Source organism: Pezoporus occidentalis, unplaced genomic scaffold (assembly GCF_034315485.1).
Source record: "Pezoporus occidentalis ecotype Australia unplaced genomic scaffold, CSIRO_AGI_Poc_V1 ctg85, whole genome shotgun sequence".
In the NCBI taxonomy this organism is placed as follows: Eukaryota; Metazoa; Chordata; class Aves; order Psittaciformes; family Psittacidae; genus Pezoporus; species Pezoporus occidentalis.
Window position 1 is genome coordinate 1,928,313 of NW_026916212.1, and position 27,164 is coordinate 1,955,476.

Genomic DNA, 27,164 nt, shown 5'->3' on the forward strand with positions numbered 1-27,164 from the left:
AATCAAAGGGAGAATGCAACAAAATGATGTTACCTGCTGTTTTTTATGGACTACCAGAAATAAGAGTAACAAAGTTGTTCAGGGTTTGCAAAAGGGGAGGTTAAAGCCAAAATATAGAATTTTGACCCCAAATTCTTTTTTACTTGAAGAACTCAAATAAAAATTTCAGGGATAATTAAATAAGAATGATATTTCCTATATATACACACATATATATATAAATATTCAAATAATTATTAAGATGATTGTTTATAATGTTACAATACTATCACTCATTTGAAAGGATTTAGACATATTTTACTACACTGAAATATTAAATTTTATTGAATCAGAATGTTTAATCTCAGTTTACAGTTGTATAGCTTACTTGGAATAAATGAACTGGAATTATGAGGGCTGAAAAAAAGGTAGATCCCAGTCATTCAATGATAGCTTCAATAAAATGTCAACAACCATCACCTCCAGTGAAAGACAAGGGGGTGATGTCAATGTAGAAATGAGTCAAAACTTTATTTTAATAAAGAGTCTGAAGCCTACAAATCACAAGAACTTAATCATCCTGATAGTGAAGTCAGTATATTGAAATTCCATGCCATTCAGTGAGACAAGACAGGGTCCTGACCGTGTTAAGAGCTACAGCACTGCATCAGACAACTTCCTTCTATCCTGTCTCTGGCAAAAGCATAAAAGAAGATACAAATAGGATGACCAATCCCTGATAGATCTTTCTAGAGGCCAAAACTCACCTGCATGAACCATTTGTGTTTATTTGTATTTATTGGGGTAAATATAGTTTCTCCTCTAAAAAAGAGCAGACATTTCATATTTTACTATTTATTTTAAACGCAGTACTATAGTACAGTATTATTTTCTTTTCAAGAAAAAAAAAAGACTATTAAAGCAAAATGGTTTCATTACTAAAACTTCAGCATACAGAAACATGGGCACAGAACCCATGTATCTACTAAGAACGCAAACGCATGCTACTTTTACAGGTATTTCCAAAGAGAAACAACATAAATGCTATTTCCAGTTTCCTAAGGGACTTTAGTACATGCTCAGTCATATCCTCCTTAGGAATATCCAGTGGGTCCTATTTCCAGTGAGGCACAGCATAAGGTCATGTTTGTGGCTAGTCATCCAAAGTGGAACAGGATGGTGGTGAGTCAGTGCACTATCACTCTTGCTAGAAGCAATAGCTTGTGTCAGGCCTCACTGCCCCCACAGAAGGCAGCAGCTTGCTGAGGATGTGTGAAGTATAATGGTAACTGGTCATGCCTGTGTGTGGCTACTCTCTTTCAGTGACTTTCTTACTGTTTCCCCACCTGTGACGGGACTCACCAGTTGCGGCATTTATTGTGCTGCTGTATGGAGCTGAAGCATGATTGCTGCCTGTGCCAGAGACATGCTGCTTTGAGGGAAACAGGATCATGTTTTGCCTAATGAAATAGAAGTTTCCATGTGCAATCGCTTTAGATTATACATTCTTACAAATGTGACTGCGTAACGCAGCTAAGGTATACTTCAGAGTCAAACTTTGATTTATACTCATCAAACTGTATTCAGACCAGTGTAATTGAGCAGTATGAAAGTAGGAGCCACCATGTGCCTCTGGTAGATGTCCAGGCATAGAGAAGCTAGAACATATTTGATTGTGTGGGTTATCTAAAATACATCATCTTAGTCTGCACATTTGAGTAAATTTGCAGTCTAACGTATCATGACAAAGAATTAATAGTGTCATAACACTGAAAACTATAGAAACACCTAACTATTTTTTAAAAGTAAACATTGTGTTAAAATGAGAGCACACAAGCTAGGTGAAAGAAGAAAAGGCCACAGATGCATTTAATATGAAAGAGCAGGAAAAACACAATCAAGCCCACAAGAGCCTTGCAGTTTGGGATGGTTTCACACGATCCTTAAAAAAGTGTACAAAGCTTCATATGCTGACGTTCTGCTGTATAATGCTATACTGGGTAGAATCTCCAAACCTCAGACAGACAGCCTTCCTGTGGGAAAATCCCTAACTTTATTTACGACCTTGAATCTTGCTAAGGGCAAGCAGAAAGAACATTTTGGTGATTAAGTGTAGGATAAATTCTCTCAAAATGTCTTTGGGGAGGGTTAGCTTAGTCATTAGACATAGAGTATTTTTAAACATCCTGGATCAGATCTTCAGACCATGCCCCAACCCCTTTGTGTTGTGGGTGCGGTACAAAAGACAAAAAGCTGCCCTTGTTGGGCTCTGTCACACCTTCATGAGCCCGCACAGTGTATGTTGTGAATCAGGACACAGCAGTGTACCTAAACCAGGTAGAATGAGAAGAGGAAGGAAAACTGCTATGATTTCCTCATTTATATTTAAAACTCAGTTTTAGATGCCACTAAACTATTTTGTAGAATATCAATTACATGCTGATAAAAATTATGATCAGAATGAGTTCATAATCTTTAGAACCTCATTATTCTAGGAAAAAAATATAATGTTGCTCTTCCGTTCTACCCATTCCAGTCCTTATTTTGTTGCTTGAGCTCTGAATGAATAATCATGAAAATAAGGAATTTTTTTCAACATGCAGCTGAATCTTTGTATTGACCAAACACTATCCTACCATTATATTCCATCAAATGGAATAAATTTAAAATAGATCACCTTAAATGATCCAAGCAAATTTCCATTAAAAATCCTGGTAAGATTCTTTTACACTGTCTGATACAGCCTTCCTTTGCCAAGAGATTCCTCCTAATATTCTGGGAGTCAGTTGCATTACAAATTGCAATTATTATCCAAATTATACTTACAATGTGCTTTTAGACAAGTCTGCTTGTCTAAAGCTGCTGGTGTTTGACTCACTCTGTAGAACTGAATAAAGCAAGGATTACCAAACTTAATTTGAAGAGGGAAGAGTACCTTAGAGATCTGTGCAAGATCAAGTTCTTGCACAGGAACTGCTCAGTTCTTCACACACTGCACTGTACAGTTGCATAGCAAGTATCACAGTTTCAGAATTTCTCAATATAACAGTGGTATTCCTGATATAAATATGACAGGAAATTTCTAACAAGCTCAGGAAGAGGAGACCATCTGTACTAGCACTCTAGGAAGAAACACAAGAGTTACTCACAGTCTTTGAAGAGAAAATCTGGGCCCTTGTGTTCCAATGAATATATGTTGCTTAGTGAGCAGAGGTAACATCAAGTTATAGCACAGGCTGATGTACTGTGGGGAAGCTTCCAGCTGCTGAGATGGGATCACCTAGCAGCAGCCAAAGCCCCAATAATGACTCCAGCTTGACAGCCGACAGATTCCTGCAGTGAGCAGGGCAGGTACAAGCTCTGCCCTACCTGCTGGCATATTTCTCCAGCTTCTGGCATCCCCTTAAGCCTTGTGCAGACCGAGCTGTGGCCAATGAGTTCTCAGCCATTTCCTAGTCTCACCCACACACTAGGTAAGGCATTTGACAGCAGTAAACCAGTTAAATGAGGTGGAGATGGAGGGTCTCCATTTTCCCTCGTGTGACCCCCTGCCACAGCACTCTGACACTGCTAGGAAGACGGAAGCTGTCCAAATCTTTCCTCATGTGGAGGCTGTGGGCCCTTTCTTGTGGGTATTGTCAGCACACTGCAAACACCTTCCGCAACAGCAGCTTTACAAAAAGGGGCTGAGGTGCCCGGTGGGAGGTTTAGGTGTGATTTAAGCACTTAGACCCAGACTGGGGTATTCAGAACTTTGCCCAGCTGATGACCATTCCCAGATGTATTTGACCTCTGGAAAGGCCTCCATCTTCTGCATTGGAGTTTCTCAAACACCCACATGTATGCCCAGTCCTGACAGGACACATATCTCAGACAAAACCCATCCTCTGAATGAACTCAGACTTGCTTCCCATGACACAGGTTTCAATCCTCATACTCTCATTTCCCCTCTCCAGTCTTCCCTGTGCTGTAGAATAGTTCACTGGACAAGATGGAAACACCCCACCACACACACATACCCCAGCCCTACCCTTGGCTGGGGGAGGGATGCATGGCTGAATCCCCTCAGGCATGGAGGGAATCTGAAACCATGTCTGTCTGACCTAAGTAAACACTGAAACCACTTATCACTTTAGAGTAGGGGGAGCTACTGCTCCAGGCATCTTCTGAAAGCTAAAAATGATAGCTTGCATCCTTCAAATTAAAAAAACAAAATGGAAAAAATGAGTACGTAAGTGCCATCTATTAAGGAAGAGCCTGGACTGTAAATTCTAATAAGTGACTTCTAGTAGCACAGAGGCCTACGTGCTGAAGAACAGTAGCATCTGTGATATATCCCTCTGCTTGCTAAGCAGCAGCTGTTTTTCTGTGGACCCCATTCTGGAGGACTCAGCTCTCCCCATCCACCTGCCCAGCATGATGCCACTCCATAGCCTCTACTCCATTACAGAGTTCGATGTCTTAAACACAGCCGTTGCAGCGTGCACACTGCGCCACCAAAGCTGCCCCTGGCTAGGGGGCAGCCCTCACCCTCTCCCAAGCTTTGGCCATGGTGCGGGCCTTTGGGCATGTCGAGCACGGCGTTACTGGGGAACTGCAGCTCCTCTCCAGGCAACATGCAGCGGAGATGCATTACAGCACCTTGCCTTCTCACAAAGCCTGTGCTGAGGCAGAACCATGCTGGCCCTTTCCCAGCACAGGGTTTACACAGCAGGTGCTATGCTCAGTCACACATCCTGGCTTTCCGGAGGGAAGCCTACATCCCATCATAGATTCCATGCCAGCTGAGGAAATGGAGAAGGTCCAGGTGAAGCCTTGCCCAAGTCAGCACAGCGTCCTGCACAGCAGCCCGTGACAGAGGCAGCACTGAGGAGCCTGAGAAGTCGGGGCGAGAAGCCGACCAGGGCAGGGCTTTCTCACTTCTGGAGCCTTCCAAGTCGTGGCCTGAGCAGTGCAGGGGGAGGAAGAGCAGCAATGCATTAAGGCAGCCACACTCCTGAGAACAGGCAAGTTTCAGCTCCTTGTCCCAGCCTCCTTTCAACCACTCTGGAGGGGCTTTCATAGAGAGGGGGAAAGCCTTAACTGAAACACAAGCCCTCATCTCCCCTGTAAGCTCTGCAGACCAACCAGTACTCCATTTCAACTGTAACGAAGGCAGGAGGAAATTCATTGGGGACACCTGATCTCTGTCCATCATCAAGAGATCAGCTCTCATTGTGGTCAGTGCCTCTTCCTGTGCAGATGTGAGTCTGAGGCAGCTCTATGCTTGGGGAGCTATGTTGCTACAACTTTTTTCAGCATACCTCCAAGGAAGAGAGTACCTGTCTAATCACCCCCACCAAGGTTTCCCAGCTTCTGTCCAAAAACCTGGAAACTATCCTTTCCCCAGGGAGCTCTGCTGCCTCTCACTAGCAGTGAGCCTCTTCATGAATCCATGGAAGGCTGAGCTGCCATGAAACAAGGGCTTCAATACCAGAGAGCATTATCAAGGTGTCAAAGGCTCTGTGATGTGTGCATTTACCACCCTCCTGCCCCTGGGAATTTCACTGACCTAAGTGGAAGTACTAATTATTTGCTCCTTTTAGACTCCACATTCACAAAAGTCCATACCTCCCCCAGCTCTATTCACTTCTATCCCCAAATAAGAAATATTAAACAGTATTAAAAAAGGTATAAAACTATCAGTAACTAAAGGGCAACTCAGACTAACACCACCTTACTAAAGGAGATGATTAAGAATTGGAGCTTATAATTCACTCTATCTAATTTATCATTATCTAGTTATTTCTTTTTTTCATTCTCTGCTTTATCAACAGATGCTTCAACGACTGCCTTTGATCCAGCAGTATATTCAAATATATATCAAAACTGAAAATATTTTCTGACATATAAGGTATACAATTATCTTGCTAAATAGTTGAAGGCAGATAAAACTATGAAGAATGGGTTGTTGGGGTTATTTGGGGGGGGGGGGGGAGTCAGAAACTGTAATAGTTAGCCAAATAGTTGATCCTTCAGTACAAGACAGTTTTTGAGGTTTTTCCACCCATTTTCAGTCCTTGCAGCATAAAACTTGTACTGCTAATTGCAGTGCTGCTACTTGTCATGCTTTTTCATTCTTAATTCCCATTTTTACTTTGATGCACTTACTGAATTCTCCTGTGGAATTTAGCAATAATTTTGCCATAGAAATAGGAATAAATGCAGTGTTGAAAAACTATTTTGTGGGAATTTAGCATCTATAAGACACAAGGCTTCATGTTTATATTAGCCACTTACTACTGCAGAGTTGCGTTAACATCACCATGTTCTTTTATTCCCAATTGTGAACCTTCGCTTCCAGGACTGCCATAATCATGAATTCTTCTTCTTTGAAGTACTTCATAATAGTATTGTTAACACAGAGAAATATGGTATGTGGTGGTCATTGTAAAAGTCTTGATGTTCTTTTCTTGCCTTTGCCACTATATAATTGGCAGAGATTGCTGACTTTGAAACAGGATGAGCTCAACTGAATTGAAGACACATGACTCTCTTAAAGTCCAGTGGGGCTTTACTCAGACAAGAAATTAAGATCAGGGCATAAAACAGCCGTGTTTACTGGCATGGCAGGCCTTGGAAACTAATTCATCAGAGGAGAAACAGTGAACAACAAGAACAGAGACTTAAAAACCCACCATTTAAAAAATGCGATGAAATCTGAACAGAGATTTAAAAACCCAGCATTTAAAAAATGTGATGAAGTCTAATGCCTCAAATATACTGCTCCTGTATGAATACAGGGAGCTAGTTGTTTCCCCAGTTTACACTAACCAATAAACCAGCAAGATCTGGAATGAATGCTGGACTAAAACACTTTCATTTAAAGTGATACAACAGTTTGAGGCCTCTGGCCAGTAAGTGCTCAGTCTTGCTCATCCTGACTTAATTATCAAAACTTCCCATGGTTTTCAAATGGAAAAGGTGAGGCCTTGAATGACTAAAAAATATCTGGCCTTTCAAGTGCTAAGATCATGAAATTTGTGCTGCAGAAAGAGAATCTGGGTAAAGTAAAATATATATATATATATATATTTACTATCAATTCATTTTTACTAATGGAAACACTGCACCTTTAGCACACTTCAGATCCCACTGACTGTCCTGTGTGTGAAGACTAGAACCATTCTGCAACAGCCAATTGGGCTGTCGCCTGACTCAGAATAAGCCTGAATTTGAGTCATGCTCACAGGGCCAAATCCTCCAAACACTTCCTTTCTTCATATCATGAAGGCGAACTATGTGTATATTAGAACTTCAGAGCTGGTGTGGGGCTAATTCTGTTAAGGCTAAGAGTTCTCTCCTATAAAATATAATGCAAGTAATTTATACGTAGTCTCCTACCCCAGAATTCACAATGAATGAAATTTCCCTTGTGGGGCAATAAGTGGGACAGGGAGTGGCTGATTTATTTTATTTTATTTTATTTTATTTTATTTTATTTTATTTTATTTTATTTTATTTTTATTCCATATATTCAGATGAGATATTGGCTCCTGTTTCTGATCACCACACCAAGTAAGATGCTTTTACTGATGCACTGATAGTTTAAGAGGGTTTTTCTTTTATAATAGAAAATTATGCAGACATTTAAGGTTAAATATGAAAAAAAAATGGGTGGTAAAAAGGAAATTATTTTTTCCTACAAAATCAAAGCACTGATTTGATACCCACATGTCTAGAGGATTTTTGCCACTAAGTTCAGCAAGAGTTTGATTTGACCCTTTAGAGCTATGCATTCCTGCTTTGCTAGAGGTTAGCAGCAAATCTTTCACTACCTTCACAGAAGGCTGTGTGTGAACTAAAAGGTTTGCTCCTGCAATTTCTGGTTCACCACAGTGATCTAATATTAATTAGTTCAGATTACTTACAGTAAACTCTTAAAGGACTAGGACCTCAGTTTGTGTCTCAAGTTGGGGAAAAAATGTTTGGGCTCCAAATATTGGAGATTTTCTTTAAATGTCATATATATTGTAAGATCTTCTACGTATCATCATATCTTTGTAAAAAAAAAGGTTAATTTATGGGCTGTAGTTAAAACCTTCATAAACTTTTCAAGTTAATTCCCACCATATTTTACTTTATCATGCACAGTGACACGTCAGTATTATCTCTATATACCTGCTAAGTTTAACACTTTTCAAACAACACCTTGTATTTGTGACAGTTAAAAATAAACACAAAGTTTTACCCATGAGAAAAAAAAATAGAGGAGTACCAGGATATGGTTAAGATTCCTTTCCTAGGAGATGTTGCTTTCTTGATCCTGAATTCCCTGAGTTATTGGGAGTTTTAAATGGTTTAAAAGTGATGGAAAATTATTACAAAAGCCTTGCAACATAATTTGGTCTGTACATAAGGAAATTCACAGCTACTAAATCTAGAAAACAGTACTTATCCACAAACCTTCTAAACTGCACAAAGAGTCCTACCCACCAACAAATTTCGTAATTCCACATTAGCAGATTCAATTACAGTATCCACTGCAAACAGTGTATCACTGCATCATGGTTATAGCAATCAGTTTACTTTCTTCCAAAATGGGAAATCATGGCCCTCGACTTAACTGCACTGAGAAGCATGCTGCACAGAGTTTGGAGAGGAATCATGCAGATTCACTGCAAACAGTTTTGTGTTACAGTAGAGAAGCAGCAGAGGCCATGGATGGAGTCATGCACTGTTTCACCCACAGAAATGTGGAAACCTACTATCCAGCTGCCCAACGAGCAGAGAGTTTGAAAGCTTAAGAAAACACGTGAACAAACAGAATGACATCCAATCAAAAGTTGCTTCTTCCTCTCTACTTTCCAAAATGCTAGTTGCTGTTGGGTTAAATGCTTTTATTGATCTCACTCACCTCAAAAAAATTTACAGCTTGCAATATCCACAAACTCAGCATAAAGGGGCTGATACAGCAGGCAATTTTCTGCTCCCAAAGAAGATCTATCTCTACTGACTTCCCCTTTTTCAGCTGATTTGCTTCTATTATTCCTAATGTTGGTGAACAAGAGTGGGTTTGTATATTTTTTCCCATTCTCCTCAAAATTTCAACTGGAAAAAAAATTACCAGTAGCGACACACACACATTAGGCGAGGAGAGGGTGGACAAAGCCGGAAGATTAAAACCATCCTATCTGACCCCAGCGGTCCTCTAGTACCCACGGCCACGTCCTGCCGTGGGGGTGGCCCTCCGGTGCCCTGGGGGGGACAGGGGCAGCTGCGGTGGCAAGCAGCAGGGTGTGCGTCCGCTAGTCACCCCTGCCCGGCGGCCGGGGCGGGGGGGAGGCCAGGGAACAACAAAGCGGGCTGTAAAGCCTCCAGGTGGTGGGTGTATTTGTTGTCCTGTCTGCGAGGTGCGGTGGCTCCCCGGCCCCGGCAGATCCCAGTGCTGCTGTGGACATCAAGAAAAGTCTCTTTTGGCTGATTCCAAAACCAGATAAGGAGCCGCCGAGCCACCAGCTCTGTCTAGACTCTGGACCTCACAAGTCAAACTGGTTGTTTGGATTAGCCTTGGAGATCTACCGACCTGAACAGCCCTCCTAAATAAAAGCCACAGTAACACCCTATTTTCCTCTTCCCATTGCCGCCCGACGTCTGCCCGGAGATAGGAGGCGAGGTCTGCTTTGGTGTGTGTCACTTATTTCTGGAAAACTTTTCCGCCCTCTCTCTCCGACAAACACACCTTGCCCAGTTTTGTCTGCCAGGGGAAGGAAAACAAAACAACAACAACAACAACAAAAACACACAAAAAAACCCAACAACAACAAAGAACCCCACAATAAAAATTCGGAGAAAAAAAAAAGGCAGAGGCACTTCAGCAAAATCCTGTTTTGAAATCTTCCTCCTTCCTTCTCTCCCCCAGCCACACACCCCAGGAGATCCTCTAAGGAGAGCGGCCCTGTCGCTGCCCCGGTGCTGCTGGTCCCGGGAGACCCTGCCCAGCACAGAGGGAAGGCTACGACACCTCTCCTCTCCTTTGCGTCCACGGGTCAGCCCCGAGCACTTGTTTGGTGGCTCTCGGGCGCGACAAGTTCAAAGAAATCCAAATGAAAAGGGAACCTAACATAAAAGCTGCATCCCCGGATTGGGATGCTTCGGAGAGCAGAGCAGAGCTCCTAACCCGACCCCCGGCACGGGAAGGAGGCTCCGGGAGACGTAACGGTTAATTTTGTACCCCCGCAGCAGATGCCGTGAGATATAGAAAGCTCTGTCCTACACAGGAGAGTCTTTTCCATCCACCCACTTCCCCCCCCCCCCCCCGGTGCCTGCCTCCTTCGGAGCTGCCTCCTCCGCCTGCACTTCACAAGTCCCTGGAGGTGAGGAGTGATCCTCCAGTACGGCCGGCACACTGGGAGCAGTTAAGTTTATATTTGTGGCGCCTGGGCTCAAACAGTCATTCAGTGGCTTGCTCCGTTATCAAGAAAACAACAATCAGGAACAATCAGTAAACAGGATCTCTTTCCAGCCCCTTTATTAACTACTTACAGTTCCACTGAAGCAGGCAAACCTCCCAGCAGTGGCACTTCGCACCGTAAAACGCTGTCGGCCTTTCGGGCGTGCAGGGTGGTCGTGAAACGGTGCTCGTGAAAAGCGCCCAGCACTCTATCCCTGAACCCGCTCTGGCTGTGACTCCGTCCCTTGCGCTGCACTGAGGCTTCGGCGGCCCGAGGGCCGACACCTCCGGAGGGCCCCTCATTCTTTCCCCACTGCCTATCTCTGGTTGACCCAATGTGAATTTGTTAAAATACGTATGTGTGTATATATATATATGTACATATACATATATAGAGAGGCAAGGACTTACTGTTGAGATGTTCGACTGATCTCGGCGCTGGAATTCATGTACCTGGCTTATGTGTCTCTATGCTACGTCGGCTGGAAATGCTGAGAGTTAATTAACCTGGTACAAATATTGAAATTAGAAGAGTTTGAATATTGGTTTCTGCGTGTGCAAACAGAATTCTCAGAGAAATTACATCAAGGCTTTACAGACCTTACTTGACACTGTTGAGGGAGGCTGGAGCAAGAAAACCGGAGGACCCGGGTCTGTTAATTGCCGGCCGTACGCGTATCCTAAAGAAGAGCCATAGCAGGAACGTGCACAGTGCACTGTGAAGACACGCATTTCACCAACAGAATGTTTTCTCTCGCTTGTGCAAATCCTTTCTGAGCTCAGGAAGGGTGTTCTCCTGAAGGCATTAGGAGGGACCTCTCGAAAGTTTGTCTCTGTCCCATGGCTGATAACAGTCATTGGAGGTTGGAGGAATGGAGGGAAATACGCCACAAGTGTATGAAGCGGAAAAGAGACCCAAAGGCCATAGAAGAATCCCCTACCCCCCCCCCCCACACACACGAGAAATGATATTGTATTAGGACGAGTTGTGCTTAACTGAAGGCTCGCGGGAGAAGGCTCCAGTGACCTCGGGCAGCACGTCTGCACAGCGGGCGGCCCGGAGCGGAATGTCTGCAGCCGGGAGGGGCACGGAGACCCCGAGTAACCGCAGCAGAAGTGACCACAGCCGCCGCGGAAGGCTCGGAGGGGGCAAGCATCCCATGGGGGTGCAAGGAGGAGCTCGGCCGTAGGTGTGAGTGGAGACACATGCCGACCAGGGCTCCCGCCCGCAGCCCTCCGAAGACACGCTGCCATATGCCTTGGAGGACCAAAATGCTACTTCGGCAGCCCAAACGCAAACCCCTGCCTCCCGCCAGGCCGCTTATCTCGGCGGCAACCCCAGCGGCCGGGAGAGCTCTCCGGGACCGCGGGGTGCCACGCAGCACAGCGCAGAGCTGGGGGGGCTGCCTCCTGGCAAGCAGCAACAGCCAAAATCCACCTCTCCCTTCCGTGTAGCCCTCGGAGACGACAGACCCTCACCGACCCTAAGATCCTGGGAGAAGTGGGGAGGGGGAGGTGTCACAGCAACCCACCGACCCGAAGTTGCTCTCCCGCGGGGTCACCCCCTCCCCCCGCAGCGTAACCCTGTGCCTCTCCCCCTACAAGTTAGCTCCCAGGCGGTGAAGGGTGAACGCAAAGGCCCCCGCGTTGCCCTGACCTTACAGGTTTCCAGTGCCATTTGAAGACACCCCCCAGGTCAGAAAGTCGGTCTCCAACCTCTCCAACCATCTTCTTTCCCCCGGGGTCAATAAGAGCTACTCAAGCAACTTACAGGTTAAACCACGGGAGAAATGACACCCTTTCTCCCTCCCACCACCCGAAGCGTGGTACCAAGCCTCTGATCCTGTATAAAAACACAAAGGTTACTGATCACACAATTTAAGGTAGATTTCATATTTATTTAAATATTTATCAAGTACTCAAAAATGTATTACACTTGAGCATACAAAATGAATCCAGTTTCTAATCAGGATGATTGAAATCCTTGTACTAGACTTTTAACTTTTTTTTTTATGTTCTCAGTACTGTCGAAATGGTTTGTCTCTATAGCTGAGCTTGCTCAGGGTGGGCTGAGATGGTGAGAAGGGAGAAAAAAGAAGGTTATGTTAAAAAAACCATTAGAGTCTGGAGTAACTATCATGCAAACCAACTTGTCTTTGTCAGACTAAAAGTCTCCATATATTCCAGTTAAGGGTTTTTTAAAGAGAGCCTTTGTCTTGTGCTGGCCGGGAGCACTAGGGAGCACTCAGAGCAAAAACAAAACCTTTTTTTTTTTTTTTTTTAAATACTTTTCCCCAAGAAATCACCCACGTTTCTAGCTTTCACCACCCTCTCCCCCGCAAATTAAAAAAGGAAGAAAAGAGGGAGTGAAGAGAGGGAAGTCGACAGAAAATAAGGAACACTATTCGTGCAATTTCATAGCAATATCCCCATAACGTATACCTCCTGCAGCATTATTCAATCGTTTTGACAGCAGACACTGATAAATAATGTTCATACTTGACTTATTAAGCAAAAAGCGTCCCTTTTATCAGGAGCTTATATGTAAAGTACAGGTCACTTCAACAATCTCAACAACGAGGCTTTGGTATACAGCACTTTCTTTTTTATTATTTTTAAAAAATAACAGAACTCAGCAAAAAGCCTGAGCTCCCAGGTTTTTTAGATGTCTTAACGTTATGTCAGATCATGCCTAGAGTAATATCACTTTTAAGGGCAAGGGATGGGGGGACGGGGACAAGAGAGCTTCTAATATTATCGATTGAAAGCTAAGGCATCCAAATAGCCCTGATATAGTTGTTGAAATGGAAATTTACAAGCTGGTCGTTAATACTTGCAATAAAATATCACACTCTTTTTATTCACTAACGACCTGCTTTACATGCAATATTTTATTTCAGGTATTTTAGCTGCTAACTTGTAAATATTTAAAAGAGGGAACTTTGTTCATTATTTAATATTAATATTATTATTTTCTCTATTCTGAACGCTTATTTAGTGAAATAGTCCTGAAGATATAATAATTCTACATATGGCGCTTTCAGTTCACATACTCTTTAAGAAAAAAAAAAAGACAAAATCCACATAGAATTAGACATATAATTCAAAGACCACGGTACAACCTTTCCTTTTTTTTTTTTTTTTTTACTTCAGCAAACAAAAAATAGTCAAATGACATGAAAAGTGGCAAGTCTTCCGATAATAAATAATAAATTACTTTATAATTTTGCAATGCAAGAGCAAACAAAAAGGGGTTTCTTTTCTTTTTTCCTTTTCTTTTTTCTTTTTTTTTTTTCTCTTTATTTTTAGAGAGTGAGAGAGAAAGGGAAAGAGAGAAAAACAGTCGTTTTAACCAATGACTATACATATCTTTGGGGGAGGGGAAGGTTCTTGGACTGACACATTTCAAACACAATCCCGAGACGCTTTGTGGCAAAATAGAGGTATAACTTGTTGCAATGTTTTTATAAATTGTTTTTTCTAAGAGGAATTCAAAAACTTGTTTTAAATCGCTTCAGACTTGATAAAGAGAGTGGATCTCAACCAAACAAAACCAAAACCCCGCTACAGTACATGCTAGAAGAGACCCAGGAAATATCCCCATATTAAGAGTCAACTAAAAACAACATTGCAAACCAATGCAGCTCCACCTTCCTCCAACGAACCTTTCAACAATTCAGGGCTACATCGTCTCTTTCCTGATGATGGAAAACATGCTGGAGCTCCTTTTGGCAAGGCAATCACCAATATAGAAACAGCACCGTTCGGATTGGGAGAGACTGGATAGAAGGTCCCTCTACCTTGGTTTCTTCCGAAGATGTGCAGTCAAATGAACAGGTAATTTTTTTTCACTTTTTTGTTTTGTTTTGTTTTCTTTTTGTGAGCCACGAGTACAAATCCTTTACGTTTTGAAAACGTCTTTTCAATCCTCCTCTGATCATTGAATAGAGCACGTTTTGTTGTTGGGTTTCTTTTTCTTTTTTTCTTTTTCTTTTTTTCTTTTTTTTTTTTTTTTAAGTATTCTGGTAAGATCCCATGATTGTCTTCACAGTGTTGCTACCATATTACCTTGTCTTTTCAAACATGACTCCGTTCATTTCATGGAGCGATTCCTTGCTAGGTTCATTACAGGGCTGTTAAATACTTCCCCCCCCCCTAAATTTCGGAGTCCCAACAAGATCACTTTCCCACTCTCTCCAGCAGGGGTGAGGGTAAGGGCAGAAACAACAACAACAGAAATCTGAATTAATGTTCCTCATGCCTCAATAGGACTGGCTACCATGCTGTTGGGTGTATCTGGAAGCTGAGAAGACATTGATGCTACTTCACTTCCCGTAGAATTGGAACCGGGTCCTCCTTCTGAAAAATTAACCTGACAAAAAAAAAAAAAAAAAAGAAAAAAAAAGAAAAGAAAAGAAAAAAGAAAAGAAAAAAAAAAGTATTGTTACAAGTGTAACAATCAAAGATGAGTACCAGGCAAAGAAGAACGCAAAAATAAATACAGAGGCATGCATCCAAACGGCCTGACACATCTCCACAGGAGGCTGTGTCAGAGTTTGTTGCTTTGTTTAGCTTCCCCATTGACTTCACAGGAATCTTCTTAAGGCCTTCGGCCAATTCATGGGAAAAAAAAAGCAGGTTAAAAAAAAAATAATAAAAAATAAATGTAAAAGACTGAAAAATCAAGCAAGTAAACAAACAAACTTATTAATGAGCCTTCTTCCCTGACTTCCGAGACTGGCAATCCCAACAGGATGTTCTAGTCAATTATTTAAGAGTGCATGTGGGTTTTTTTTTTTACGCGAAACTGCAAGGTTACTTTTTTTCCTCTTTTGTGCACATGCTAAAATAGACGTGGAAGGAGCATCCAGGAGCAGAAAGCATTTGAAACAAGCCATCCTCTGTCATTTGTGATTTGAAGAGGGTGCTATCTCTTTTTAACGAGAGTCAGTTTGATAAAAAAGGTCACACTTCTCCATCCTAACGTGCCCCGCGGCTCCCGTAGGTTTGGGAGCAGCGATGGGAAAAGGCATGGTTTGAAAGGCAGAGCTTTAATAATGCAAAAGCATTTCATTGGCACCTATTTAGCTGGACGATCCTGTGATTAAAGCCTTCTCCAGATTAGAGACCTGTTTTGAACAGTCGGTGAACTGCCTGTTCCATCCACTGTTCTTTATTTTAACTCTTTTTAGTATCAGACATTATGTCCTATATATATTAATCCCTATTGACCTGTCTATCTAAAGATCTATCTACCTATATGTGTGTGTATTTGGGCTATCCATCTTCCATCCTTGCCCGTTCCTCCTCTTTTTTCTTTTCTACAACTACTCCATACAGAAACTCACTGCATCAAAAGTTTTTAAGGTCACCTATTCTGTTAAGGCACAATAAGTAAGGCAGCCAAAAGAGATGATTTTTTCTCGTGTCTGCTTGACATCTTGACTAAAGCAGAAAAACCTGTGGTTGCTCTAGAGGTAAGATGATGCAAACAGTCCTGCTGCTGTGCTAAAGCTTCCTGCAAGAGCGCGGTGTGCCAGGTGAGGGGAAGCAGGCTGCAACCCACCACCGGGCAAAAGAAAAGCAATCATGCAAGCAGCGTTGGCGCTGAAAAGGTCTGAAAACTATCCTAGACGTGGCTACAAGCCTACATTTTCCATTGCTTCATGTCAAAAAAATGTCCAGCAGATCAAAAAAGGGTCTATATGTTTATTTTTCATCATAAACTTTTGGTTTTTGAATCACTGAAAACCATCTTATTATTTTAAGGATCCGGTTTTAATATATTTAGGCCAAGAAATTGAATTAAGGCTGAACTTTTGTCCTTAATTCACCTTTTTGGGACTAGGTATTAAATTATATGGTCCCTTATAAACTGCCAAGTGACGCAGGCATGAGGAAGTGAGTTAAGAACAGAATTTATTCTAAGAGGTCTGTTTTCTTTTGGCTTAAGGCAGTTTATTACATTGTTTGAATTTTTCACCTAAATATGTACTAACACTTCCCTTTCCAAACAACATTTAATGTAAACTATATGTATGTATATATTTGTGTGTATGTATGTATCTATAGCTATATGAAGTTGTATCTAGAGGTATCTGCTTAAAACAAGGACTTCAAAACTTTAATTAAGTTATTCGTGTTTGTGTGAAAAGAACAGCGGCACAGGCTGACATTGCAATTAACTATTTAAGTCTACCCTACCTCAGAAAGGCAAAATTGGTCCGAAGTGGGGAGGGGGGAGTTTTAGAAAAGGCTTTCACCAATGTGCATATAATTTACACGTGACGAATACTTTAGTTCTCTGGATCTCTCAGTTTTCAGGGGTATGCGAGCTAAGTTAAGTCTGAGACCTACTTCAGGCCTTATCCATCTCTCTCTCACTTCAGCAAGAGCCCTGCTGTGCCCTAAGCTAGGTTTCACACCAAGACCTGTGAAATCAGTCCAGTTCGCCACGTTTACAAAGTGTCGTCATGCTCACCTTGCAATTTCAGGAAAACCCGGCTAGTCTGGATGGCTCATCTCTCTGAGGTCATCCGGTACCTTTAGGGAATCCCCCATTGTTCTGCCCCGGGTACCGGCTGGCCTGCTTCGGCTGGGAACCGACACTTACTAGTTGCTGAAAAGCAGGTTGGTCTATGTCACTCTGCAATGCGAAGTCGCTCAGTACTTTCCAGGGCGGCTGGTAACTCTGCACCTCCACCGGGTTCGCCTGTAAACCACCGTCATGTCTCTCTGGACTAGCAGCCACCATCGGAGTTCCTGTCATCCCCTGGATATTCTGTAAACAGCCCAGCAAAAGATGTTAATGAGCTTGGTTAACTTTATTGTATATAAGCGCTGAGTCAATAAACTGCTTTCTATCTTATCTATACAGTCGCTTGTATTTGCTTTGTTAATCTGCAGTGAATGTCTTACTCTATTCTACTCTAGGTCAGCCTATTCCTACCAGCTGCATTTATCACGGTGGAAGTTTACTTTCTTTCCCTTTAATCCTCCCATTTCTCTCAAGGCATAACCCTCCACCCCAAGCTTTCTAAAACACAAGCACTCTCTATCTTGGCTGCCGATGCACAAGAAACGGTTAATCATGCTGCCTTTCTATGCCTTTCTATTTCGCATCCAGGAGGGTTTTATTTTGCATGACCTTAACTGTATCGTATAACCACGGCAAACCTGGGGTACGTCTATCCAAAACATTTAAAAAAAAGAAACCCCAGCCCTCACAGTACGCCCTGTGGTGCAAGCACTGTGTACAAAATAACTCCGAGACTCGACGAATATATTGTTCGGGAGAGTTAATAACATCGTGTTTTATTGCATTCCAACAGGGTAAAATGAAACCCCTTAAATTCCACTTAAATAGGCAGCCTTATGAATTAATAGTCATCCTCAGGTCAGTCAATATACACAAAGAGAAAAACAGACTCTTCTTCAAGTGGATAACAACGAGGGGGGAGGGGAGAGGAAGAAAGAAAAAAGTTGACTTTAAAGGGAGAGAGCCAGTTTGCTCTGCTGTACCCAGCACTTTCCGCTTATTTGCACCACATGTGCATATGCCCGCAGACAAGAACTGAATATGTTTCTTCACGATGATTATATATAGTTAAAGTAACCTGTAAACACGATGGTGATTCCAAAAACTTTGCATTGCATTTGTCTTTTGCTGCAGTGAATGTACTGACAAACATATGCATGCACACTGTAGTATGTAAAGTGCTAAGAAAATACATCCGATTTCCCTTTTACTCATGGGTTTTACTTCTGTGTTTACTTCTGCGTAAAACCATTGAAGAGGGCGAAAGCATCATTTTCCCCTGAGGACTGCTTTGCATTTGCAATATCAATATTACACAAGGCTGGGCTTATTATATCCCTTAAGCTCTGCAGGTCGCAATTCATGCTGCCGAGAAGTTAGTCTAATCCTCTGCGTATCCTTAGACCCGCAAAATGACATGTGTTCGCTTGAGCAGCCTATACGGGCTTCTCGCTATGGTCTGTTTTAATTGCACTGACGACAGAAACAAGAGGATAATAGTTAAACGCTATCATTTTCTTTAAGGGAGCTCCCTCAAAAATCAAAAGCGTCAGACAGACCCCGGGGGCTGGCCGGGCTGGATACAGCCCAGGCGTTTCTCTTCGGGAAGGGAGGCAGTGCACGGCCAGAAGCTGAAGCCACTTACGGTTTTGTCATTGGGTTGCTGCTGCTGAAGTTGCTTCATCATAATGCTCCTTTTTTTGTCCTTGCACCGCTTGTTTTGAAACCAAACCCTGATGACCCTCGGGCTGAGGCCAGTCATTTCTACCAGTTGCTCCTTCATGAGGGCGTCAGGTCTAGGGTTGGCAGCGTAGCAGGTCCTCAAGGTGTGAAGCTGCTTTTCATTAAGGACAGTCCGGACTCGGGTGGTCTTCTCGGGCTGCTTGTGGACGTGGGGTCGCAGAGCTGGCTGTCTGGCAGAGATAGGTTCTGCTGTAAGGGAAGGGGAAGGGAGGAACAGGATCCCCATGAGTAGAAAGCAGGGAGTCTGCAGAGGCTATGAATCTAAGTTGGTGGGACAGGGGGAGGCAAGGAAGTGGGGGGGGGGGGGTGAACCCGCTTTTCAAAGGCCATTCAAGCAGTCAGATCTACCGGAGCTTCTGCAGCCTCCTCTGCTTTTATGCGCCGGTGGAGTGACAAGACTGACATTTCTGACTCCACAGATAATTAATTTGCAAAAACAAACCACCCCCCTAAAACCCTTAATGACAGAAGCTTGAACCTCTGTGAGGCTTGACAGGAGAGGGCGAGCTCGCCAAGGTGTGCGTGCGCTAGGGAAGGAGTGGGAGGGTTTTATGTATTTATTCCCTGACAAATCACCAAAACAGCTTTTTGGCCTTAAAATTAATGAAAGAATACTTCTTATATTAATCATAATTTCTTTTTGCTTTTTGTATACGGAATCAAGCTCAGTTTAGCCAAAGGACGCGATAATGTGCAACACCTCCCGGCACTCTGATGCCACCAAATAGAAGCAGTAAAAGCCAAATCCACTGCATCATGACCTTGTAGGAAAATCCTGCGAGAGCAGAGTATCTCAGAGCTTGGAATACGGAGTCTATCTTAGAAAGTGGAGGTGCTAGATGAATTTATGTCGACTTTTGACAAATACTTGAAAAAATAGGAATGTTTCGCCAATTCTTTTAAAGGGGAGCAAGCCTAGTAACTTGTGGAAACCACCAAGAAGTGCAAACCTATTGGTATGTACATCAAGAACTGAAAGTATTCGTGTGATTCTGATATTCTTATGTGTATTGTGTAGCTGCAGCTATATAGATGTAATTTGACCCCCCCTATCCCCTTAAACTCTGGTTAGCTAATATTCAGAAGTGTTCGCTTTTGTACAGTCGAGTTCCGACTTTTTTGACTATAACAATAAATCAGCAAATGAGATAAAGACGATACGAAGCTTCACATCTTAGCAGTGTTGTACCTGCCTTCACAGTATGCCTTTCAGAGACATGCATAAACATGCTGTAGGGAGCACGCACCATCTCTATACAATTCTGCCGTGATCAGCTATGGAATTATTTCTCCCTGTATACAGATATGTCACCTGGAAGTGGCTCAGAAGCGGGAAAGGAGCCTGTTTAAACATAGCTATGTTTGTAAACAACTTTTCTAGTTACAGCTACTTGCACAGCAATAACGCCAGCCAACCTTTAATTGTCCAGCCTAGTTTGCCTCAGAGGCGTGCCCCTTCCTAAAGCTAAGCGTCTCTGAGTATCTGATGGGCTCATCGAGACCTGAAAATGTAAGTAGAGTTGTAAGGTGGGTGGACTGTGAAGATACAATGCCGAGTTTTAAGCTGAAATTCTCACCATATCACATAAAACGTTTCAGGAAGGCAGAGTCACTTTAAAAGGCAATTACCGAAGATTAGCTTGTTGACAGTTTTAAATTACAGCCTAAGTGCTCGCCTGTAGTAACGAAGTCTATCTCTCCTCGGACCCCGCTTCCTCCGGTGCTCAGCTCCACACGCTCCGGAAGCGGAGAGCTCATTGCCGCAGACCTGCTCCCTGCAGCGGCTCGTCCCGCTCCGGCTTAGGCCACCGACCCTGGCTGAGGTGGGGGGCACACATAGGACCCCCGCACCCGGTGCGATGCGGGAGAGGGAGGGCTGGAGGATGGGGGGCGCGCCCCCCGCAGGTGGCTCCGCCTCACGCGCACCGCATGCGCGGGCTTTTCTCACGGCCACCTCTCCGCAGGCGCGCACGCCCGAGGCCGCCTTTCCGCGGGGTTACGGGACTGGGTGCAAGCAGCTGCGCACTCCCTTCACAGCAGAGCCGTGCTGCGCTGAACCCCGCGGGGTCCCGCGGCGCCGGGTGTGGGGCGGTACCTGCCATCTGCAGCGGCCGGGCTGGATGCAGGGGGCTGAGCGGGTCCCCCGCGCCCAGGCTGGCCCGCTCCACCACGTCGTGGTCCGCCCTGCAGAAGAGGCCGTCCTCCCGCAGCGCGAATTCGTCGCCGGGGATGAGCTGGCGGCTGCAGGCCACGCAGCGGAAACACTCGATGTGGTACACCTTGGCGCGGGCGCGCATCACGAAGTCATTCTTGCTGAAGCCGATGCTGCACTTGGCGCACTTGATGCCGTATAACCTGAGCAGGGCCCAGCCCAGATAGAAGGAGAAGGGAAGGAAGGAGAGAGAGCACGGGAGGGGGAAGGGGAAGGGCAGGGAATAGATGTGGGAGAAGGAAGGAGAAAAAGAAAGAGAGAGGTTTTCACTCCCGCTCGTGGGCAGCCCCGTGGCCCCGCGTAGACGCGCCACACGCAGTTCACTAAACAAGCCTTAAAAATACAGAAGCCAGTAGAGGAAAGGAATAAATAGGATTTGCTTGCTGCCGGTACCCTGCCGTGAAAGGCTGTGAGGACCCGGACTCACCGGTGTGTAAGGAGAGGGGGAAGGGAAGGGGCTATTGGAGGTGGAAGGAGAAACAGCAGTAGAAACAAAAAAGCGACACCCTTCCTTCCCGAGGAGATGCCGACCTCTCCCTCCCGCCCCAGCGCCTGGGTTGCAGCAGGCGACGGACCGTCCCTGCCTTCTCCTTCCCTCCCTCATTACATTGGGATCTAGCCTGTCCCGGGGCTGAACCGAAACGTCCGGGTACACCGGGTAAAGGGGAGGCTGGCGAGGCTGCCATCCCCTCCTCACTCACAAATATGCCAGCCTCACCTAAGGGTGTTATTTTCGCAAGGAACCCACTCAAGACTTCGCTCTTAATGCGTGCGGGGCTGTCGGCTACTCAGCCCCTGTGACTTAGCAGCAGGGGCGGCTCTGCTAGCGGCATGGGCTCTTCCTCTTGTCCCATCTCACCAGGTCTACTTTACACACACACCTTAGGTATGTGTATACATTCTCACGCATATAACAGTGAAACTCCCACCCGCCCCCCACAAGAAGGCATTTTAGGTGCCTTGGCTCTGCAGCCTGCCCCTGCCTCAGCCCACCCGGGTCAGTCTAGCCCCCGCCGACGATTCCACCTTGCGCCGGGGCTTAAGCCCTCCAGCATGAGTGAAAGGGCAGTTCTCGCTGACAGCCCCACGCAGCAAATAATGGGTTTCTGGCGTAAGCAGCGGGCTCCTCGTCTCCCGTGGAGCAGAGTGGGACAGTTCACCCATCAGCAGATGAACACGAGAAAACGCTCCAACTCGGGTGCCTAGAATTGCAGTCTCTCGGCTCCCGCCGAGTGCTCCTCTGACGGACTCCTTGTCATTAGGTAACATTAACATCTTTCCGCAAATGTGGGGGTACACGCACACGACCCACAGAACTGTGAAAGCTATTGCTAAAGCTGAGCTAATATTCAACCCATTTCCTTACGAGTACACTTCCTTAGAGATAGTCTGTAGTGTATGCATGTGGGTGCAGATGTATATTTACATACAGCTTTAGCTGCTGACTCTATAGAGGTATACAAAACTATAATGTAGAGCTATGCATTTCTGAATTAAAATTCTGAGAAGAACCCCCTTCCCCCAAAAAACAGATAAGCAGAAAAAAAGAACGGAGCGATCTCAGAGTACATGCATTAATAGGTACAAAAGTTGGGGGAGTGCCCACATATCTGACAATTATAGATTGGGTCACGGTTTAATTCAAAGATGGCTTGCACATAATGTACATCTGATTTTTAAAATTGTAGCAAATTTAATGTTCCGAGTTTTAACTTAAAAGAGCTGCTTTTTTTTTTTTCTTCATTTCTCCCGCTGAGTTCTAGCAGAAGGGAGGTGAGTACGCCTCAGTACAAACCTTCCCCTTTCGTCTGAAATTAGTAAAAAGGCAATGTTCAAAAGCACAGCTCCAATGTGCGTTTAAAAGTAAAGAACGAAATAAAAATATATAAATAAATAAAATGTGGTCTGTTTTTTATTATGGTAAAACTTTGATCAATTCTCACAATGGCTTGAAGGAATGATCTGTTTATGAATTGCGCACTGGAGGAGTCAAGACTCAAGTGCTTTATTCAATCCAGGATTACTAAGGAACTAGAAAAGGTATCTTCGGTGGATAGATAGGAACTGGGTCCCTATCCCTAAACTTTCTGTAAAAAAATAAATACCGTCCATACCTCAGTGTCAGGCAAAGTTCTGGTTTGGCAAACCCAGTAGGCGACACTGAAACGGATCAGCATGACCCAGGAGCGTAAATAATAAACACACTCGAAATTCCTCCTTTGGTTTCTCTATAGTGTCAGGTTTGGCAACTCTCACATTTTATCAGTTACCAGATTTTAATGTGAGGAAGGAAGCGGTTCCATTATCTAAATATACCCAATTGTTCGCGAACAGATGATGGGCAATTTGATCTGCTCTGTCTAATTCATCAGTACAGATAAGATAAGAAAGAAAAGGCAGTCAGATATCACCAAAGGGGTTAATATTTAAAAAGATTAAATGTCAGTTATTTTAGCAAAGAAACATTTCGGTCTAGGTTTTAACCTCCCCATAAAAGGATCCTTCATTCTAAAGGAAAATTCGGCTTTGTTGTTGTTTTTCTTTTGCCTTTTTGTTTTTGATAGGCCTGAGTTAAATAACGGGGTTTGTGTGTGTTGTTTCCCCCCCCCCCCCCTTTCCCCCGTGTATTTATTTTTACGGCACGCATGCTCTAAGTACTTTTCTTTTGCCTTTGCAAAAACAGAGACACGTTTCTCAGGTTTTGTTAAAAAGCGTTCAGTTCCGTGTTGCATTTACTACCTACAGTATTGAAAATTTACTGCATTGCCTACGATTTCCCACTCTTAGAATCACAGGACGCATTGCCAAAGTCCTTGGGAGGGTCCCACACAGTCGCTAGCTGTTCCCGAAAGTAAGGGTTTTTATACAGAAATTTGTATTTGAATCTGCGGGACAAAAAACTTGACTCCTCTAACTTTTTTCCTTGCCTGTATATCTATAGCAGAATCACTTAGAAACATAACAGTTGTCGTTTCAGACTCTTCTCACAATTTTTCCTCTTCCTACCTCAGTCAGATTTATCAAGTTAAATAAAAAATTAAAAAGGAAAATCACTGAAGAATTAAACAACGTAAATGGCGTACCTGATATAATCTCTTTTACAGTAGGTTTTGCCATCCCTAACAAAGCACGTACAGGTCTCGTCCAAATACTGATTACACTCTGCACACTTCAAACACGCCGCATGCCATTCCAAATCCGGAGAAACCCTCAGAATATACTGATCGTGAATTTGATTGCCGCAACCAACACATAGGGAAATCAGGCGTTTTTCTGAAATGAAAATAAATATGTGATTGACTAGCTGCTTGCACTCCTACAGAGATAAACACACTTTTAGTGTCGTTCCCTTATAGGAAGTACTCTGGGAGCGTTGCTCTTTTATTTATTTATTTATTTTTTTTTTGAGTATCACATTTTTGGATGGTAATTGAAGTGTGCCATCAAAACCATGCCTCGTTCAGAAAGGAGGCGGAACATATGCTAAAATAGAGATATGAACAGTCTTAGGGGTGAAGGTTCTCATTTCGCAAGCCTTGCACAGAATCAAAACTCCAAACTCCCTTGGTGTTTTATTTTCATTTTATTGTTTGCTTGTTTGCATGCCTTGCCTCATGGGGAAAGCACCTGTATGTTTGATTCCATTTTTTAAGAGGCTGTGACTGGAAATGGTGGACGCGTGTCTCGGTGCGCTTCGCATTCAGCCCTGTGCCACCGAGGAGGGGACTACAGGCAACTAGCAAGAATAACCATCTTTGCGGTTGTCACTTATTCTCTTTTGCAAGTCTAAAGCTAATTCCCCTACACGGACTAGGTGCTGGGTAGTCAGACAGCCTCACCACGGTCTAGCACGAGGAGAATTTAAGGCTCCATGCTTGGAGATCCCATTAAAATCCTGTCTGCTCCTCAAACTTTTAAAAGAGAGCAGGACCCCAGGCTAGTAACGTACAAGGCTAAGAAGCTAAAAACATAACAAGCATGCAGGCATGGCAACAAAGGCACCTTCTCTACCATTCAAATGAATTTCAGCTCTTTAGCAGTTAGCCTGCCTGAAACGATTACAATAGACAGTACATTTATTCCAACAACGGTAAAAATTCCGCCTTACTTTTTGGTGGATCTCCCATGTCTCCCATATCTGTAAGAGGGTGTAATGTCCACAGTGAAATGGTGTACGGTTTCGTTTTAAGACCCCAAAGTAGGTTTGAGAGCTGTCGCTAAAAATGAAAATAATAATAAAAAAATAAAAAAAAAGTAGAAGTATTAACAATAAAAGCAAAAAAAAAAAAAAAAAAACAAACAAAAAAGAAAAAGACACTCGAAATAAAAAAAAAAAAAAAGGCAAAACAAGACACCACCGGCGCGGGAGATACTGTCAGGGCTGCGGAGCGAGAAGGGGGCACGGGGTGCGGTAGGGCGCGGAGAGGTGCGGGGCGCAGCGCGGCGCGGCGCGGCCCCGGGGGGCGCGGCAAGGTCCAGCAGCGCTGCACGGAGCGGTGCGGTGTCACAGCGGTGCGGTGTCGCGGCGGTGCCGAGCTGGGCGCTGGCAGCTCGGGCACTCGCCTCGCCCTTATCTCTTACTCAAACTTCTCTGCTCCAACTCAGCCCGCTCGCCATTGGCCTGACGTCACGCGCCGGGACGTCACGCCTGCGCGGCGCCCATTGGCTGCAGGCTGCGCGGCGCAGCTGCGCTGATTATCATATTTCAGCGTCTGGCGGCGCGGCGGCCCCGGCTCGGGAGCTCGCAGGCAACTTTTCCTCACTCCTCATTTGTATTTCCCTTCATACTTTCTTCTTGTCGCTCTTCTCCATCCCCGACGTTTATCTCCCGTCACACCTTTCATTCTCCTTCCCGGCTCCTCTCCGGCTCCTTCACCCTTCCCCCTCTCGGTCTCACCGTGCCGCATTTACTGTTTCCATATATATATATATACACATATACACACATATATATGTGTACATATATATATGTATAACTTTTTTCTTTTCTCTGGTGATGGAAGGGAGGTGGTGGTGTTACTCCAACTATTTCCTTTCCGGGTGCTTATCTTTCTTAGGTGGGAGCCGCTGTCCTGGTTTCCCTAGGCAAAGCTGCCCTGGTCGGGGAGGGCAGGACGGGCTGGTTGGGCATCGCCCCAGCCACTGCCCCGATGTGGGACTGTTTATGTTTGTCCTTCAGCCCCCTTTTCCCTTAAAATCGCGGATAAAAGCTTCATGTATTTCTGTTAAACACAAGGTCGAAGAAGGTGCAAATATTTACCCTGAATTGTCTTTGAACACTCCCTCCATTCTATTTATGTTTTCCAATCCCTTTTAAATCCTTTTCCTTTCTTTTTTTCTCTCTCCCTCCAACCCCCCTCACCCCTCCCAGTCTGCAAATAGAAACGCATCCTGTGTTTAGGCGGTTTCCTAGGTTGGCTGGGAATGGAGATTGGCGAAGAAAAGTGAGGAACTTGTGTTTCTACCAGAGGAGAATCCCCTATATTTCTTATTTAAAATTAAAAAAGAAAAAAAAGAAGGGTTGGTGGGCGGGGGGAGGGAGGGTGGGGGGAGAAGAGGAGGACTGCGCGGCTCTGCGGCGCTGCTCCCTGGAGGCGATATGGGGAAGCGGAGACCCGCAGCTGGGCGCGGTGCAGTGCTTGAGTCCCCCAGCCGCTCACTGGCGCAGGGCGCCCCGCAGCCCGCCCCACCAGGCACCGGCTCTGCAGGCCTTTGGGCTCCAGCGGCCCGTTATCTGAATCCTCCCAAATCAGGGAAAATGTAACTTCCCTGTGGGCACGGATTTCTTTGTGTATATTTTTCAAAGGGCAGGCTCCGCTTAAGCTGTACGGTGCCTTTCGTCTACTCTGTGCACGGAACTGTACCCACTCTCCAGTGGGTTTACCCTAAGATCTCCTGAATCCTCCCCCCACCATGGTAAACCTGCCCTCTGAATTTGTTTAAATCCCAGTTTTGTGTTTTCTTCCATATGGGCTCTTACACCGCCCTTATCAACGTGTACACTGTATAAGTGCCCTCCAATCACTACTCATCAGGAAAATGCATTTTTTTCAAAGTCTTATTTTGTTTTTGAAGAGGAAGCCAGGTTTGTGTAGAAGAGAGGCAAGCCGTATTCTCAGGGAATATGTTCCCTCTGGGAAATATGGTTGCAGTGAAACAGCCAAGAAAAAGTTCTGAAACTCACATTTTCTGACGAGACAGCTACTAAACAACGGACTTCCCCGGTGTCCTAACTTAGTCTGCAAGATGTTTTCCTTCCC

At 44.4% G+C, this 27,164-nt stretch overlaps 1 protein-coding gene across 3 annotated transcripts; it reads right to left on the minus strand.

Moving 5' to 3' along the window:
* Positions 1–13,534: 13,534 nt before the first annotated feature.
* On the minus strand, positions 13,535–25,734 carry ISL1 (ISL LIM homeobox 1). Of its 3 annotated transcripts, none has more exons than XM_062604307.1 (7): positions 25,263–25,734; positions 25,013–25,121; positions 23,988–24,177; positions 20,788–21,047; positions 18,595–18,878; positions 17,025–17,192; positions 13,535–14,783 (listed from the first exon to the last, which is right to left on the minus strand). In XM_062604307.1, the coding sequence occupies exons 2-7, from the start codon at positions 25,038–25,040 to the stop codon at positions 14,667–14,669; spliced, it is 1,047 nt and encodes a 348-aa protein (XP_062460291.1). In that variant the 5' UTR covers positions 25,041–25,121; positions 25,263–25,734; the 3' UTR covers positions 13,535–14,666. The 3 variants fall into 3 exon arrangements, with proteins under 3 accessions (XP_062460291.1, XP_062460290.1, XP_062460292.1); XM_062604306.1 differs by having other exon boundaries at positions 18,595–18,881; positions 25,263–25,732; XM_062604308.1 differs by lacking the exons at positions 23,988–24,177; positions 25,013–25,121; positions 25,263–25,734 and adding an exon at positions 21,931–22,368 and having other exon boundaries at positions 18,595–18,881.
* Between the last annotated feature and the right edge of the window lie 1,430 nt (positions 25,735–27,164).

What these genes read in the sequence shown, in the direction of transcription:
- ISL1 (XM_062604306.1), bottom strand. Translation starts at nt 25,040, where the DNA reads ATGGGAGACATGGGAGATCCACCAAAAA. An exon ending in CATGGGAGATCCACCAAAAA is followed by an intron (nt 24,178 to 25,012) that starts GTAAGGCGGAAT and finishes TTTTCATTTCAG; the next exon opens with AAAAACGCCTGATTTCCCTA. An exon ending in CCGGCCGCTGCAGATGGCAG is followed by an intron (nt 18,882 to 20,787) that starts GTACCGCCCCAC and finishes CTTCCCTTACAG; the next exon opens with CAGAACCTATCTCTGCCAGA.